Genomic DNA, 18,268 nt, shown 5'->3' on the forward strand with positions numbered 1-18,268 from the left:
ATGTGTGAGAAAAACAAGCAGCCCACACATAGTTCAGGGCCTGGTCTGAACACTCAAGTCTGGTTCATTCACAGAGATATAATGCTTGCTTAGTAACTTGGAGAAACAGAGGGAAGCTTTACAACACATCACCCCAGAGTCACAAACCACCATACAAAGGTCAGATGGCATGTGACAGCTAGGTCCTCTGTGAGAGGAAACTGGATTGGAACAGAGCCAACATTCCCAACACCTGATGGTGAAGAGGGACTGACAAAGTCCTCTCCAGCAGGCCTGTCCCTTGAGTCTCGTAAGGTTGGCAGCAGCCGCCCTAAAAACTTTTTACTAGCCCAAGGCACAGGGCTGAACTTTGCTTTGGAGCCCCTTACCTTTTTCCAATGAATCAAAACAATTAATAAAATCAATCCAGCAGCAATGAATGAAAAAAGCCACCCATAAGTGGAAAAGATGTCTGTCTTCTCAGGTTCTGCGGAGAGAGAAGGAAAATATTAACAGGAAACCTACAGGCAAGGGCCAGAGAAACCACACAACTGCTGCTGGGATCTGTGTGGTTGTGTCATCCTCCTTGTCAGAGATTTAACCACCAGCCCTCTACCACATGTCTCAGCGTCTCCATTCCTATCACATATACCTCCACACACCGAACAGTGTATGTAGCGCTTGCCAAAAATATGGAAGATGAACAGCACATACCACATAAGTGTGCCACCCTCATCTTCAAACCTTCTGTAATAGGACACCATCTTCTACCCCTATGTGCATACCACACAGACAACACCTCATACCATACATGCAAGGTTATTTCCATTTCATACTCCCAGTGGACACACATACCCTCCCTGCAGCCCTGCACACACCACCCACACACACTCCTAGTCCTTACTTCCAAGAATAATTCCTCTCTCCCCAGGACCATCCTGGGCCCCATCTGGCATAGCCTGACCACATTCCTCAGTGCCCCCAGTCACTCCCTGCCTTCTTTACTCCTCTCAGACCCAGGGAGATGCATTTTACCAGCAGAGCTACCCCTACCCAAGACCAGAGCTATGACCAGGGCATATGAGCTCAAAAAGCCCCACCCCACCAGCAGGAGTGGGTCTGCCGTGAACTGTGTTTTAAGGATCCAGTGTGCCTGGGGAAGGCACTGAGCATTTGCAGAACCACTCTACTGTAGCCTCCCCATCTTGGGACACAGCCCATAAAACAAGACTACTGGCCAGGCGCGGTGGCTCATGCCTGTAATCTCAGCACTTTGGGAGGCCAAGGCAGGCGGATTACCTGAGGTCAGGAGTTCGAGACAAGCCTGACCAACATGGAGAAACCCCGTCTCTACTAAAAATACAAAATCAACTGTGCGTGGTGGTGCATGCCTGTAGACCCAGCTACTCAGGAGGCTGAGGCAGGAGAATCGCTTGAACATGGGAGGCAGAGGTTGTGGTGAGCTGAGATCACGCCATTGAACTCCAGCCTGGGCAACAAAAGCAAAACTCCATCTCAAAAAACAAAAAAAGACAAGACTACTGATTCAGCCTCTACCAGCCTACCAGCCAACAGTTTACAGTGAACCTAGAGCCTGACTAGAAGGGCTGCTAGCAGGACTGGTCCCTGGCCCCTGATAGCCCCTTATCCTCAGGGAACATGGGTAGGATACTGTCCCCATTCCCCTAGCAGCTGGCAGGTTCCCTATTTCAAGCCATATGGACCATCCAAAACCCTGAAGCTGCCATGAGCTGACAAGTCGTCCTGCTCCACCTGGTGACTATGGTCACCACTCTAGACCATCTTCTGCCCAGGTGTAGGGACCTAAGCTGGACTGCTGACTCTGGGGCTGAGCTAGGCCAGACCCCAGCTTGGACCTTCCAGTCCAAGCTTTCTCTCCTTCCCCTTCAGTCCCCAGCTAAGACCCCGGGCTGTGTGGGAATAAGTCTTATGTTACAGTCCCTCAAGGCAGGGAAGAGAAGAAATGTCCAGAAAGACCCTTACCAGAAAGACTCTGCTGAGGAGCAGTCAGGATAAAGTCGATGCTCACAGGAGTATGCAAGGACTCATGCCGTATCACACATCGGTAGACAGTCCCAGGGTCTTCCTGAGAGGAGTTCAGCTTCAAGTAGCTAGTGATGTTAAATGTACCATCCATATTCTTGATGGTGGGACCAGTGATGACGTTCTCAGAAATCACTACATGATGGGGAGACTTCTGGGTCCACTTCTCCCATGTTATATTAATATCCTTTGGGTAGAACCTACTTGACTCACACATATATTTGCCTTCATTCTCTTTCACCACCGCTTGATCCTGAAACAATCTGCTGGTTGGGGAAGCTGCCAGGGAAAAAAAAGTCATACAGAGTTGGGCCCAGCAGCCTTTTATCCCTGCCACACCTTAAGCTAACTGGCTTCTACCATACCTTCACACCTGTGCATCACTGCTCCTGTAGCCAGATAAGACAAAAAACACAGGATGCACACTCTTTTTAAAAGATGGGGACTCTGAGGCATAGATAATGCTGCAACCATGTCCAGCAATGAGCTGAAGATTTACAATATCAGACTGGGCACTCCTGAAGGGTAGGGAGGGATTAGCTTATTATCAGCCTGACATCTGACCCATGGCAAGCCTTCAGGACACGCGAGTGACTGAATGCAAGTCAGCTTGGGCTAAATATTCTGGGTATGTCGGTGCCAGTGCCAACCGAGTGTTGACATGCTGTGACCCCAACTCTCATAGCAATTTCGTAAAGCAGAGTTTTCTTAAGCTATGTTGTGCCACAGACACCTTTCATAATCTGAGGAAAGCCTTGGAACACTGTTGTGGTAGAGACTGCTAATTGCTCTTCAATTTCTATTCTATGCACTTTTAGCTGGCCATGACATATCCAGATTAAAGCTATATCACCCAACCTCCACTGCAGGTATGTTTGGCCATGCAAACTCAAGGTCTAGTAGGTCTGGAATTAAGCAAAAGTGGCAAAAGCAACTTCTAGGAAGTATCCTTAAATTAAAAGGATGTCTTAAAAGACTGTCTCTTTCTCTCTGTCTGTCTCCTTCATATTTCCTGCAGGATGTTTGGAATACTATGTGATGACTGGAGATGGATAGGCCATTTCCAAACACAAGGTGGATGATACATACTGAAGATGGCAGAGTGACAAGATAAAAGGATCACGGGTCCCAGATGATCACAGAGCTATCTGCCATATCTGCCGTTGGCTGGCTACATCAGTTCTGAAAGAAAAATAAACTGCCATTTCCAAAACCACTACTGACTTCCAGTTTTCCCTCTCACATGAGAGGTCATCGCTCCCACCCTATAATAAGAACAAAAGCTGAACAAATTGAAAATCAACCACTTTTCTTAGATTCTTCAGAGAATTGAAGTGACAGGGCAAACTGCGACTCAGAAAGCTGGAGAAAGAAGGAGATTAAGAAAATTACAGCTAAGACAAAATTGCCTCATGCAGAAGCTGCTGGAGTCATAAACTGGTAGAAGTACTTAAGCAGTAACTCCGACAAACTAGTAAAGGATGAGTGTGGACTAGTTTGAGAATAAAAACCTCCTCAGGTTCTGGTCTTAGGGATGCTACCATACTTTCATGGGTTTTCATCCTCAGGACCCAGTCTTGGGGATGCTACCACACTGTCATGAGTTTTACTTCCAGGAACCCCAACAGATTCTCACAGTAAAGAGCCAAGAAAAATCTCCTCTTCTTTCTGGGGGATGGAAAGAAGTAATCATTTTAAAATACACCCAGATTATTCCCTCCATCTCAAGGGAAGATGTCAGAGCCTTATCTGACCTGGGAGACGAAAATTAGGCAACTCCAGCTGTCTATAGCCTTTCTGTATCACTTAAGAAGAGAGAAAAAGAAAAGGCTAAGAAACACTTCTGAAGGTCACAGTCCAGGGGCTCAGGCCACTAAAAGAATAAGATTAATTATAAAAGTATAAACAGATTCTCCTTCAACACTTTACTACCACATCAACAGGGATCCAGTATAATAACAGAAAATTACAAGTGAGAGAGCTACAAGGCACAGACCCTATTTAAGGAGTTCATAAGGAAACTCAAAGACAATAGGAAAGGAGGGAAAAAAGCACTAGAGAAACTGAAATCTCTGGCACCTATAGCTATAATAAGCATTAAACACAACCCAGCTCCTAGCCAAATTAACATAAAGCTTCATAATAAAAGTCTGATACATAATATCTCTCTTTCAACTGAAAAATTACAAGACATGCTAAAAAGTACATAAAAACCAAGTAAACATCAGACCCAGACTCAGGTATGACACAGATTTTAGAATTATCATATAGGGACTTTTAAAAAACTATAATTAAAATGTTAACAGCACTAACAGAAAGAGCAGATAACATGCACAAACAGATGGGTAATATAAGCAGAGTGATGGAGATGCTAAGAAAGAACCAAAAGTGAATGCTAGAACTCAAAATATCATTAAAGAAATGAAGAATGCCTTGAGTGGGTTCATCAGTAGACTTGAAACTGACAAGGAGGCTGGGCACGGTGGCTCACACCTATAATCTCAGCACTTTGGGAGGCTGAGGTGGGTGGATCACCTGAGGTCAGGAGTTCGAGACCAGCCTGACCAACATGGAGAAACCCCATTTCTAATAAAAATACAAAATTAGCCAGGCATGGTGGCGCATGCCTGTAATCCCAGCTACTTGGGAGGCTGAGGCAGGAGAATCACTTGAAACTGGGAGGCGGAGGTTGCAGTGAGCCGAGATTGCACCACTGCACTCCAGACTGGGCAACAAGAGCAAAACTCCGTCTCAAAAAAAAAAAAAAAGAAAAGAAAGAAAGAAAGAAACTGACAAGGAAAGAATCAGTGAGCTTGAAGATGTTAATAGAAACTTCCCAAACTCAGAACGGTGTGGTGGCTCACGCCTATAATCCCAGCACTTTGGGAGGCCAAAGTGGGCAGATTGCTTGAGGTCAGCAGTTGGCGACCACCCTGGCCAACATGGCAAAACCCCGTCTCTACTTAAAAAACAAAAGTTAGCCAGGCATGGTTGTGCACGCTTGTAGTCCCAGCTACTCAGGAGGCTGAGGCACAAGACTCGCTTGAACCTGGGAAGCAGAGGTTGCAGTGAGCTGAGATCCTGCCACTGCACTCCAGCCTGGGAGACAGAGTGAGACCCTGTCACAAACAAAAATTTTAAAAAAAGAAACTTCCCAAACTGAAATACAAGGAGAAAAAAGAATTTAAAAAAAACAGAATATCTAAGAACTGTGGGATACTACAAAAGGTGTAACAGATATATAATGGGAATACAAGAAGGAGAAAAGAGAAAGGAGCAGAAGAAATACTTTGAAGAAATAATGGCTGAGAATTTTCCAAAATTAATGATAGACACCAAACTACAGACCCAGGAAGCTTAGAGAATACCAGGCAGGATAAATATCCAAATATGCCTATCCACATCTAGCCATATCATATTTCAACTTTAGAAAGACAAAGATGGCCAAGCATGGCAGCTCACTCCCATAATCCCAACACTTTCAGAGGCCAAGGCAGGTGGATCACTTGAGCTCAGAAGTTCGAGGCCAGCCTGGGCAACACGGCGAAATGCCATCTCTACAAAAAATACAAAAATTAGCCATGCTTGGTGGCACCCACGTGTGGCCCCAGCTACTTGGGAGGCTGAGGTGGGAGGATCACTTGAGCTTCAGCCCAGTAGGTCAAGGCTGCAATGAGCCATGATCACACCATTGCACTCCAACCTGGGAAACAGAGTGGGACCCCATCTTGAAAGACGAAAGAAAAGAAAAGGGAAAAGAAAGGAAAGAGAGAGAGAGAGAGAAAGGAATGGAAGAAGGGAGGGAGAGAGGCAGGGAGGGAGGGAGGGAGGGAGGGAGGGAGGAAGGAAGGAAGGAAGGAAGGAAGGAAGGAAGGAAGGAAGGAAGGAAGGAGGGAAGGAAGGAAGGAAAAAGAAAAAAGTCACAGGGAGAAAAACACACCTTACATATAGAGGAACAAGAACAGCACTGGACTTCTTGTCAGAAACAATGCAAGCAAGAAGAGAGTGAAGTGAAATTAATTTAAAGCATTGAAACTTTAAAAAGAGAAAACACCAACACGGAATCTTATATCCAGAACAATTTTCCTTCAAAGGCGAAGTATAAATAAAGACTTTCTCAGACAAACCTTTCACCAACAGATCTGCTGTGCGAGAAACATAAAAAGAAATGCTTTAGCAGGCCAGGCATGGTGGCTCATACCTGTATGAGCACTTTGGGAGACCAAGGTGGGAGGATCGCTTGAGCCCAGGGAGTTCAAGACCAGTCTGGGCAACGTAAGACTCCATATCTTTAAACAAACAAACAAAAAAAGCCTTAAATTAGCAGGGCATGGTGGTGCACGCCTGTGGTCCCAGCTATTCCAGAGGCCAAGGTGGGAGTATCGCTAGTGCCCAGGAGGTCAAGGCTGCAGTGAGCCATGATCGCACCACTGCACTCCAGCCTGGACAACAGAGCGAGATGTTGCAGGAAGAAAGGAAAGAGAGGGGAGGGAAGGGGAGGGGAGAAAGTAAGGAAGAAAGTAAAGGAAGGAAGGAAGGGAGAGAGAAAGAAAGAAAGAAAGAAAGAAAGAAAGAAAGAAGAAAGAAAGAGAAGAAAGAAAGAAAGAAAGAAAGAAAGAAAGAAAGAAAGAAAGAAAGAAAGAAAGAAAAAAGAAAAAAGAGAAAGAGAGAAGAGAGAGAGAGGAGAAGGAAGGAAGGAAAAGAAGGAAGAAAGAAAAAGAAAGAAAGAAAGAAAGAAAGAAAGAAAGAAAGAAAGAAAGAAAGAAAGAAAGAAAGAAAGAAAGAAAGAGAAAGAAAGAAAGAAAAAGAAAGAAAGAAAGAAATTGAATCAATAACTAACAAAAAAAAAAAAAAGAAGAAGAAGAAGAAAATCATGTTCAAAAAAGGAAAGCACCAGGTTCAGATGGTTTCACAGGTTAATCCTACTAAACATTTAAGGAATAAAGAATGCCAGTTTTTTACAATTTCTTCCAGAAAGTAGAAGTAGACAGAGGGAACACATTCTACCTTATTCTGCTAGCCCAATATTACCCTACTGCCAAAACCACATAAAGACATTACCAGAAAAGATAACTACAGATCAATATCACTCATTAAAATACATATAAAATCCTCACGAAAATATTAGCAAATCTAATCCAACAATACAAAAAAAAATTATATACCATAACTAAGTATTACACATATGCAAGGCTGGCTCATCATTCAAAAATCAGTTACTGTAAGTCATCATATTAACAGGCTAAAGATAAAATTATATGATCATACCAATAATGCAAAAAAGTATTTGACAAAACCCAACAGTGACTCATGAAAAACTCCTAGCGAACTAGGAATAAAAGGGAAATTTCCTCAACTTGCTAAAGAATATCTACCAAAAAATAGCTAATGGTTAGATAGCTAGTGGTTACTTTCTAACCACTTCATGGTTAGAAAGTAAAATCAGAAACGGGCAAGATGTCCCTTCTAACCACTCCTATGCAACATTGTAATGGAAGTCTAAGCTAGAATAACAGGACAAGAAAAGGAAATAAAAGATATAAAGTTAGAATGGAAGAAATGAGGCTGGGTGCAGTGGCTCACACAATGTAATCCCAGCACTTTGGGAGGCCAAGGGGGAGGGATGACTTGAGCTTAAGAGTTCGAAATCAGTCTAGGCAACATAGTGAGACCTCATCTCTATTAAAATAAAATAAAATAAAATAAAATAAAAATAAAAATAAAATAATGGAAGAAATAAAACTGTATTTTTCATAGACAGCATGATTTATGTAGAAAAATCTCAAGACTTGGCCAAAAAAAAAAAAAACCCTGGAATGAATAAGTGATTAAAGCAAGTTGCAGGATACAAAGTTAACAGGCAAAAATCAATTACTTGACAGGAATGAACAATTGAGCAATTGGAATTTGAAATTAAAAATATAATACCACTGGCCAGGTGTAGTGGCTCACACCTATAATCCTAGCCCCTTGGGAGGCCGAAGCTGGTGGATCATTTGAGGTCACGAGTTTGAGACCAGCCTGGCCAACTTGGTGAAATGCTGTCTCTACTAAAAATACAAAAATTAGCCAGGCATGGTGGTACATACCCATAATCCCAGCTACTTGGGAGGCTGAGACAGGAGAACTGCTTGAACCCGGGAGGCAGAGGTTGCAGTGAGCTGAGATGGTACCACTGCACTCCAGCCTGGGCAGCATAGCAAGACTCTGCCTCAAAAAAAAAAAATGTCAATTTTCCCAACTTGATCTCTAGATTCAATGCAATCCCAATCAAAATCCCAGAAAGCTATTTTGCAGATATCAATAGATTATCAACTTTATATCGAAAGAAAAAACCCAGAGAGCTAACACTATACTGAAGAAAGGCAACAAAAATGAAGGACTAACACTACCTGACTTCCAGACTTACTACTAAAATACAGTAATCAAGACAGTGTGGTATGGGGGAAAGAAGAGAGAGATCAATGAAACTGAATAGGGCAGGGCGTGGTGGCTCACGCCTATAATCCCAACACTTTGGGAGAATGAGGCGGGTGAGATCACTTGAGCTCAGAAGTTCCAGACCAGCCTGGGCTACACGGCAAAACTCTATCTCTACAAAAATACAAAAATTTGCTGGGAGTGGTGGCACGAGCCTGTAGTACAAGCTACTTGGAAGGCTGAGATGGTAGGATTGCCTGGGCCCAGGAGGCAGAGGCTGCAGTGAGCCAAGATTGTGCCACTGCACTCCAGCCTGTATTTAAAAAAAAAAAAAAAGAAACTGAATAGAAAGCCAGAAATGGATCCATACAAATATATTCAACTGATCTTTGACAAAGAAGCAAAGGCAATTCAATGGAGAAAGGACAGTCTTTTCAACAAATGATACTGGAACAATTAGGTGTTCATATGCAAAAAAAAAAAAAAATGCATATAGAATATAGACACAAACCTTACACTTTCCACAAAAATTAAAGTAAACTGCCTCATAGACCTAAACGTCAATGGTAAAACCATAAACCTTCTAGACGATAACATAGGAGAAAATCTAGGTAGCCTTGGGTTTGGTGATGAGCTTTAGGATACAATGTTAAGAGCATGATCCATGAAAGAAAAATGTAGTATGTTCAACTTTTTAAAATTAAGAACTTCTGCTCTACAAAAGACATTGTTAAGACAATGAAAAGACAAGACACAGACTGTGAGAAAATATTTGTGAGACATCTATCTGATAAAGGCTTGTATCCAGAATGTACAAGGGACTCTTAAAACATAACAATTTAAAAAATGAGCCCAGTTAAAAAATAGGCAATCTGAACAAACATCTCATCAAAGAGGACATACAATTCCCAGTACTTTGGGAGGCCGAGACAGGCAGATCATTTGAGCCCAGGAGTTCAAGACCAGCCTGGGCAACATGACAAAACCCTATCTCTACAAAAAATACAAAAATTAGCCAGGCATGGAGATGTGCACCTGTAGTCCTAGCTACTTGGGAGGCTGAAACAGGAGAATCACCTGAGCCTGGGAAGTGAGCTGTAATCACACCACTGTACTCCAGCCTGGACGACCAATAAACACACACAAAAACAAGACATACGAATGGCAAGTAAGAACATGAAAAGATGTCCAACATTATGTCATTAGGGAACTGCTAATTAAAACAACAAATGAGATACCACTATATACTTACTAGAATGGCTAAAATCTGGGCCAGGTGTGGTGGCTCATGCATGTAATCTCAGTACTTTGGGAAGCTGAGGTGGGCAAATCACCTGAGGTCAGGAGTCCAAGACCAGCCTGGCCAACATGGTGAGATTCCGTCTCTACTGAAAATACAAAAATTAGCCAGGCATGGTGGCAGGCACCTGTAAGCCCAGCTACCTGGGAGGCTAAGGCAGGAGAATCACTTAAACCTGGGAGGTGGAGGTTGCAGTGATCCAAGGTCACACCACTGCACTCCAGTCTGGGCAACAGAGCGAGACTCTGTCTCAAAATAAATCTCCAAAAAAAAAAGAAAAAAAAAGGAATTGCCAAGAAGCACTGTACTCTAGTAGATAAAGTTGTTTCTTACGGGAGTACAGGTTAACAATTAAACAAATAAACAGAGTATGGTGGGTACAAGTTTCTCACTGTTGGAGTGGGAGTTTACAGATAAGCAAGAGAAGGATCTATGTGGTAATGGATTAAAGTTGGAGACATCAGTGAGAACAAATGTTTAATATAGGTACAGATGGTTACACATAGAAATATTTATAGATATGTACATATGCAGAGGTTAGTACACATACATATATTTCTTTGCTCTGTTGGCTGAGAGGATCTAGAATCCAATGATACCTCAGTAGCAAAAAGTACACTTAGTGTACTTGGTCTTGGTTTCTAATATCATTTTCCAATAAAAGGAACCAAAGTTTCTCGGAGTATTGGTTGGTTCTAGGACTAGAACCAGGAAATATACAAGAGAGGAAATATACAATATGAGTCTGGAGCATCTTATAGTGCCAAAAAGTAAAAAGTGCTTAAAATCAAACAAAATCCTTGATATGGATTTTCCAAAAATTAAATAAAACAAAAAATAAAATAATAAAATAAAACAAAATCTTACAATGATTGGGGTATGTCAATGTGACACAAGAGCCAAGCGAATGAGCTCCCAGTGGCCAAAGCTGGAACAATTTGAGAAAAAATAAAGTAGTACTGCATTATAACACAAAGTATAAAATAAATATCCTTGAGTCCTTATTGATATCAATGATTGAATAAATTCATAAATAGGAGAAAAGAGATAAATCTCCCATGCAGAAGAATTCTTTAAAAAATTATGTAGATACTCCACCCCCAAGGAGGAAGAACATAAGTAAACCCCCACCTTAAGTGTGGGCTGCACAGAGTGACTTCCTTTCAAAGAGTACAGTATGAAAATAGGGGGAAGAGTAACTTTTCAGTAGAGAAACCAGACAAACACTACTTCAACTACATGGTCAAGGTCAACATCAACAGTCATAAGTCATGTGATTTGATGTGATGAAAATAGCAGTTTACCTCTGCAATGTTCCTCCAGAAACCCATAACCCCAAGTCCAATTATGAGGAAAACAGCAGACAAATCCTAATTGAGTGACATCTTGCAATATACCTGACCAACACCCTCACCAAACTGTTAAGGACATCAAAAATAAGGTCTAAGAAACTGTCACAGCAAAAAGGAGCCTCAGAACATATAACAATTAAATGCAATGTATTCTGATGGGATCCTAGAGCAGAAAAAGGACATTAGGTAAAAACTAAGGAAATAGGAATAAACTACAGACTTTAATTATAGTAAAATGTCAATATGGGTTCATTAATTATATCAAGGTACCAAACGAATGCAAGATGTTAATAATAGGGGAAATGGTATGCAAGATGAGAGTGATATGAGAACTCTCATACTATTTTTGCAATGTTTCTGTAAATCCAAAACTGTCCTAAAAAAAAATATATCTATTAATGTCTTTAAAAGCCACTGTTGGCCAGGCATGGTAGTTCATCCCTGTAATGCCAGCACATCGAGAGGCCAGGGCAGGAGGATCTCTTGAGGCCAGAAGTTGGAGACCAGCCTGGGCAACACAAGGCCCCATCTCTACAAAAGTGTAAAAATTAACCAGGCGTGGTGGCATGCACCCGAGGTCCTGGCTACTCAGGAGGCTGAGGCAGGAGGATCACCTGAGCCCTGGAGGTGAAGTGAGCTATGATTGTGCCATGCCCTCCAGCCTGGGCAATAGAGCAAGACCCTGTCTCCTATGTAGACCCTTTCTATAGATATATAAAGCCTGGAAGAACAGTGGCTATATATACGGCCATCGTCAGTTGGCTATATATATAGCCACTGTCACTGTTATTCCTCTGTCAGTTGCAGAGGAAGTGAATCCTAATTAATATGCCTCTCACTCCCAAAATTACTATAGACAAAACATTCAAAGTCTTATGTACAACTATGGAGGGTCCATGCTGGACTGAATTACATCCTCCTAAAATTATTATGTCCTCCCAGAATTCCCAGTATCTCTGAATGTGACTGTATTTAGAGATAGGTTATTTAAAGAGGCAATTAAGTTAAAAATGGGGTTATTAGGGTGGGCTCTGATCCAATATGATTGGTATCCTTATAAGAAGAGGAAATTAGGGCACAGATATTGGCACAAAGGAAAGACCATGTGAAGACACAGGGAGAAGATGGCCAGAGGAGAGGGGCTTCAGAAAAAAAACAATCCTGCTGACATCTTCATCTCAGACTTCTAGCCTCCAGAAGTGTGAGAAATAAACATCTGTTGTTTAAAGCCACCCAGTCAATGGTATTTTGTTATGGCAGCCTTAGCAAACTAATACAGCCACCAAGTTCATCCACGTATTATCAGACCATTTTATAATACAGGAAAGTGGAGCTCAAAGAGGTGTTTGGGTTTTGTTGTTGTTAACCCCAACACCATGGGAACTATAGGGCACTGCCCCGAGACACTCACCCACAACTTTAAGTTGAACCGTTCCCTGTGCCTTCAGAGGGGTGACAACCACCTCACATCGGTACTCTCCTGCTTCCTCCAGCTGGACTCCAGGCAGCTTCAGTGAGGCGTCCCCACTCTTCAGCCTCCATAGAGACACATTGGCTCCAGGTCGGAATGCCTTTTGGTGATCTCCAAAAAATTCAAAGACCTTGACTTCTTTGTCTAACGTCAGACTCTTCCGAAACCAGGTGATACCCATAGAAGTGATGTTGAGGGGTTGGGAATAAATGACTTTGCAGGATATGGTAACACTGTCATTCAGGCGTGTGGCCTGAATCCCCCTTGCCATCATCTCCACTTTCAGATCACCTGTGGCAATAAGAGAACACAATGTTCAGTTTTTCAATTTATGAACAAGTTTTTGGGATGTGCTATGGACTGAATGCTGGAGTCCTCCAAAATTCATATTGAGGCCTGACTCCCAGTGTGATGGTATCTGGAGGCAGGGCCTTTGGGAAGTGATTAGGTCCTAAGGGGAGAGTCCTCATGAATGGGATTAGTGCCCTTACAAGAAAAGACATGAGGCAGGGCACGGTGGCTCACGCCTGTAATCCCAGCACTTTGGGAGGCTAAGGCAGGTGGATCGTGAGGTCAGGAGATTGAGACCATCCTGGCTAACATGGTGAAGTCCCATCTCTACTAAAAATACAAAAAATTACCCAAGTGTGGTGGCAGGTGCCTGTAATCCCAGCTACTCAGGAGGCTGAGGCAGGAGAATTGCTTGAACCCAGGAGGCAGAGGTTGCAGTGAGCCAAGATCGTGCCACTGCACTCCAACCTGGGTGAGTGAGATTCTGTCTCAAAAAAAAAAAAAAAAAAAAAAAAAGAAAGAAAGAAAGAAAGAAAGAAAAAGACAAGACATGAGGCTGGGCCTGGTGGTTCACACCTATCATCCCAGCACTTTGAGAGTCTGAGGCCAGAGGATTGCTTGAGCCCAGGAGTTCTGGACCAGACTAGGCAATATAATGGGACCTTGTCTCTACAAAAAAATAAAAATAAATTAGCCCAGCATGGTGGTTAGCACCTGTAGTCCCAGCTACTTGGGAGGCTGAGGTAGGAGGATCCCTTGTGCCCAGAAGTTCAAGGCTGCAGTCAGTTGTGATAATGCCACTGCACTCTAGCCTGGATGACAGAGTGAGACACTGTCTCAAAAATAAATAAATAAATAAATAGATAGATAAATAAATGAAGACAAGACAGAGAGATGTGTCTCTCTCCCCCATGTAAAGATACAGCAAGAAGGTATCCTTCTATAAACCAGAAATGAGGCTCTCACCAGAAACCAGATCATCCACACCTTCATCTTGGACTTCCCAGCCTCCAAAACGAGAAAAAAATTTCTGTTTAAGCCACACAGTATACATCTGTTATGGTAGCCTGGCAAGACTAAGACAGGACATTTTTCCATTTCATTTATTTAGATCTTAAATTTCTTTCAGCAATATTTTACAGTTTCCAGAGTATATACTTTGTTTCTTTTGTTAAATTTGCTCATAAGTATTTTACTCTTTTTGATGCTATTGTAAAGAGAATTTTCTCTTTTTTTGATGTTTTCCTATTTATTTATTTAGAGATAGGGTCTTGCTGTGTCACCCAGGCTGGAGTGCAGTGGTGCTATCACTGCTCATTGCAGCCTCCACCTCCTAGGCTCAAGTGAACCTCCTGCCTCAGCCTCCCAAGTAGTTGGGACTACAGGCACACGCCACCATGCTCAGCTAATTTTTTGATTTTTTGTAGAGATGGAGACTTACTAAGTTGCCCAGGCTGGTCTCCAACTCCTGGGCTCAAGCAATCCTCCCACTGCCTCCTCAAGTGTTGGGATTACAGGTATGAGCCACTGCGACTGGCTAGATGTTTTCTATTTTAGAACAGTAGGTTGCCAGCAAGTTTACGCTTACACCAATCCAACAAAAAGTGCAAGACAGTTCAAAATATTACATTTGCTGTTTCAAAGAAGAGTGCAACTCCAAAGAAGTCAGACTCATTACTAACAATGCAGAGCTAGACATCAATATTTAGATAAATGTCAGAAACCGAATTCCCCTTGTTGCCATCAAACATGTCCTTTCATTAGTCACACCCAACATATCTAAATAAAGTTTTCAAAATTAATGTTAACAAAAAATGTATCCAAAAACCTGCCAACTTACTCAAAGGTTTGTGCAAGTCTATTTTTACAAATAATACATTAGGCAAACATGGTGACAAGCTTTATGTTCTATGTATCAAGGCAAAAACAGACTTGACCTACAAAATGAAGATAGGGTCAACTGTAACCAAAAAACAGTATGCTTCCCCCTGGTGGCCAACCAAAGAATGGAGGAGCCAAGGATACGAGAGAAATAGCCAGGCCACCTAGTTCTATTGTCACTCTTACAAATGAAAAGAGACTACCCAAAAAAAAAAAAAAAAAAAAAAAAAAAAGAATTGGGGGGTCGGAGGGGGAGGGGAAAATACCAAAACACTAACATGTGCTTAAAAGGAATACAAACCTGAGTGCCAGACTACATAAATTTAAAAGATTTAAATCAACAAATCAAAATTTAGAAGGCAAATTTGGGAAACGTCGTCTATTTTCAGAGCGCCCAAGCGCTCACCCCGGACCTCCATGTATTTTCATTTAAAGGTACAGAGTTTAGTACCTTAATAACAGCTTAAGAGCATTCCCCTTTTTCAAGGACTAGATCCTTGGAATTTTCTGCAGTCTTGTTTCCAAGGAAAAGCATCTATGCATTTATCTTCTCAAATCAACTAGTGGTATAACCTGCATAGAGAATCTCCCGTTCTAGAGCCCTCCAACCAGGGAGGATTGTTAACTACAGCTTTACAAATTGCTCTTTTGAACTTCATTTCTGAAATAAAACCTAACGTTCTTTAAAACATTTTCTATATCAACAACCTTTAAAGACAGTCTCATACAAAGACGGGCTAGAATATCTTGCATTAAAATCTGACGAATTCCTTTGTCTGATTGGATTTTTTTTTTCTTGTGCCACTTTAAATTTGCTTCCACACAGAATAACAGCCCGGGAAATAGATGTTCCATTCTAAGGTGTAGGGATTTCTTGTGGGCGGAAATGATTTGTTAGGCGAAAGCTTCCGATGGTTTTCAATTTCACAGTGTCTTCCGGTGCCGAAGTCCAGCACCAACGCCTGGTTCTGGGGTCCGACCGTCATGCAGCGGCCGCCTCACTCCTTGTGGCTGGACGAGCCCGAACTAGCTTCCTCCCAGGAGCTGCTGCTGCTGCCACTAAAGCGCCGCCGCACAGCCAAACGGCGTTCCTTCCTCTCCGCTTCCCAGAGACCGCGCGGCCCTTCTCCACCACCGCCAGCATCCGTGGGGACGAGGACCGGACGAAAGTGGCTGGCACCCGAGGCTCCTGAGGAGGGGGCGCCGGGCCCGGGACCGGGTGGGCGTGGCGGGAGCCCCCAGGCGCCACTTCGAGCTCGAGGAGACCCAGACTGAGGGCGTGGAAGCGCTTCCAGCCACCAGCGCCGAGTCCAGCGCAAATTTGGCTTTCGTCGCCGCCCACACTTCACTCGGAACTGTCTTATTTTCACATTGCTCATTGCAAATGTATAGAAATGCTATTCCCCCGTTTTTATTTTCATTTCCCTCTCCCATTGGGCAGTCATTCTAAGGTGTTTAACATATATTTTTGTTCTCTTTAAGGCTGTATCTTCTGTTTCTCAAACTGTGGAAAGGGTATTACATTGTATGTCCACTGCTTGGCTCTTTGCCTTCAACATCCGTTCACGCTGCTCGGCAAGCAGCAAGGGCGTGGTGTGAAGCTGCCGCCCAGCGCTCCACGGTGAGGTCCACACGCGGCTCGCCTCCACCTGCAGTGACTTGGAGCGCCCAGAGAGCGCCTCCGGGATTCCTACATTCCCCCTCCAGCACCTGGTACCCAGGAGCGTATTGTGGCCAGCCTAGTAAGGGTCAAGCAGCATCTTGTTGTTTAATTGCCATTCTTCTAGTTAGAAATGAGTTTAAATATCTCTACATACGCGTTTCAGCCTTGTAGTCTCCTGTTTAAGTTAACGCAGAACATTCCCATACGAGTTCCCAAAAAAGTAAGAGAACTTTTGAAGGTCACCTCAAGATCAAAACACTCCCCTCCCTCTCTCAATAAAGACCTTACTTAGCAAAGCCAGGAGGACCCACTGATACGCGGGTGAATCATTTTCCTATTTTCCCCATTCCCTGATTTTCTTCTCTGCTCCGACCCCTTGGATGATGCAAGAGAGGAGCAGATTACCGAGGCACCGAGTGCGCGACATCCAAGGAAGCACCGTTTCCGCTCGCACAGGTGCCGACCCTGCACAGGGCAGGCCTTCAATATCAACCTGTTGCATCGGGGACTCCGCATCTCACAAAGGAGGGGCGCTTGAAAATAGAGCCTCCAGGCCCGGCGCGGTGGCTCCCGCCTGTAATCCCAGCACTTTTTAAGGCCGACGTGGGTGGATCACGAGGTCAAGGAGATCGAGACCATCTTGGCTAACACGGTGAAACCCCGTCTCTACTAAAACTACAAAAAATTAGCCGGTCGTGGTTGCGGGCGCCCGTAGTCCCAGCTACTCGGGAGGCTGAGGCAGGAGAATGGCGTGAACCCGGGAGGCGGAGCTTGGAGTCAGCCGAGGTCGCGCCACCGTACTCCAGCCTGGGCGAGAGCGACACTCCGTCTCAAAAAAAAAAAAAAAAAAAAAAAAAAAAAAAAAAAGAAAAGAAAATAGAGCCCCCAGCCCCCAGGACGTCGCGGTCCCCTGGAGGGGCGCTAGGGAGCCAACCGCAAGGACCCTCTGGCGCCAGGCGCCTCCGCCCCAGCCCACCCCAGCCGCCTCCGCCCCAGCCCACCCCAGCCGCCTCCGCCCCAGCCCACCCCAGCCGCCTCCGCCCCAGCCCACCCCAGCCGCCTCCGCCCCAGCCCACCCCAGCCGCCTCCGCCCCAGCCCACCCCAGCCGCCCCCTACCTGCGGTCATCAGTGCGCACCACAGAAGCAGGGGCGCCGCGCACGCGGAGGAGGCAGCCCTCCACGCCATCGCCACGGCAGCAGCTCTGGAATTTTTTTCGCCGAGTAGGACCAGGCGGCCCGGTAAAAACCAAGGGCCGGGGGAGCCCTCTGTTGCGTGAAGAGTTGACAGAGACACAGCCGGGATTTCCAGCCGGCGCTTTTGCACATCCCACTTCTTCGGGTCCCTTCGGCAACTGCGAAGTCTCCGGGATTTCCAGGGTTCGCACTGCAGGAAGCCAGGCGCGTGACCAGCCCCGCCCGCGCCTCACTTTCGCGCCAGGGCGCACACCGGCCGGAGAAGCCTCCCTCGTCCCCGCCCACGGCACGAGGTTGCGCGGTTACAGCCCCGGTGCCTCTCGCGAGCGGCTCTGCAGTCCAGGACTCTGGGCATCCTCTGAGTTCGCTTAGTAAATTGAGGCCGGGATCCAAGTGGCCCGGGGCGCTGCTCTAAGGAGGATGCTGACCGCAGTCAGTGATTGCGAGAGCAGGTGCACGCGTCCAGAGAGATATCTTACCGTTGGCACGATAAACTTACATTACTTTAAAAACCAAAAGCAACAAAACCTTAGCATTGAGTCGAAAGCCAAATTAAATCCCCAGGACGATTCAGTTAAACGCCTGAAGGTGGCCCTTAATTTCCCATTTCTACTAACCAAGAAGTGGTTTGCGACCTCCTGAAGCAAACCCA

At 44.4% G+C, this 18,268-nt stretch overlaps 1 protein-coding gene across 1 annotated transcript; it reads right to left on the reverse strand.

Moving 5' to 3' along the window:
* Positions 1-33: 33 nt before the first annotated feature.
* Positions 34-17,827, reverse strand: NCR3LG1 (natural killer cell cytotoxicity receptor 3 ligand 1). The gene is made up of 5 exons (XM_050759240.1): positions 17,539-17,827; positions 12,527-12,877; positions 1,984-2,322; positions 369-466; positions 34-96 (listed from the first exon to the last, which is right to left on the reverse strand). Exons 1-5 carry the CDS (start codon positions 17,606-17,608, stop codon positions 34-36), a joined length of 921 nt encoding a protein of 306 aa, XP_050615197.1. The 5' UTR covers positions 17,609-17,827.
* Between the last annotated feature and the right edge of the window lie 441 nt (positions 17,828-18,268).

The sequence above is a fragment of the Macaca thibetana genome, chromosome 14, assembly GCF_024542745.1.
Source record: "Macaca thibetana thibetana isolate TM-01 chromosome 14, ASM2454274v1, whole genome shotgun sequence".
NCBI classification, from domain to species: Eukaryota; Metazoa; Chordata; class Mammalia; order Primates; family Cercopithecidae; genus Macaca; species Macaca thibetana.

Bases quoted from the DNA above. Each gene is read 5' to 3' on its own strand.
- NCR3LG1 (XM_050759240.1), bottom strand. From the start codon at position 17,608: ATGGCGTGGAGGGCTGCCTCCTCCGCGTGCGCGGCGCCCCTGCTTCTG. The intron at 2,323-12,526 runs GTGAGTGTCTCG...TTTCCCTGGCAG, and splicing joins GGTTCAACTTAAAGTTGTGG to CTTCCCCAACCAGCAGATTG. The intron at 467-1,983 runs GTAAGGGTCTTT...CTCTCTCCGCAG, and splicing joins TCCTCAGCAGAGTCTTTCTG to AACCTGAGAAGACAGACATC.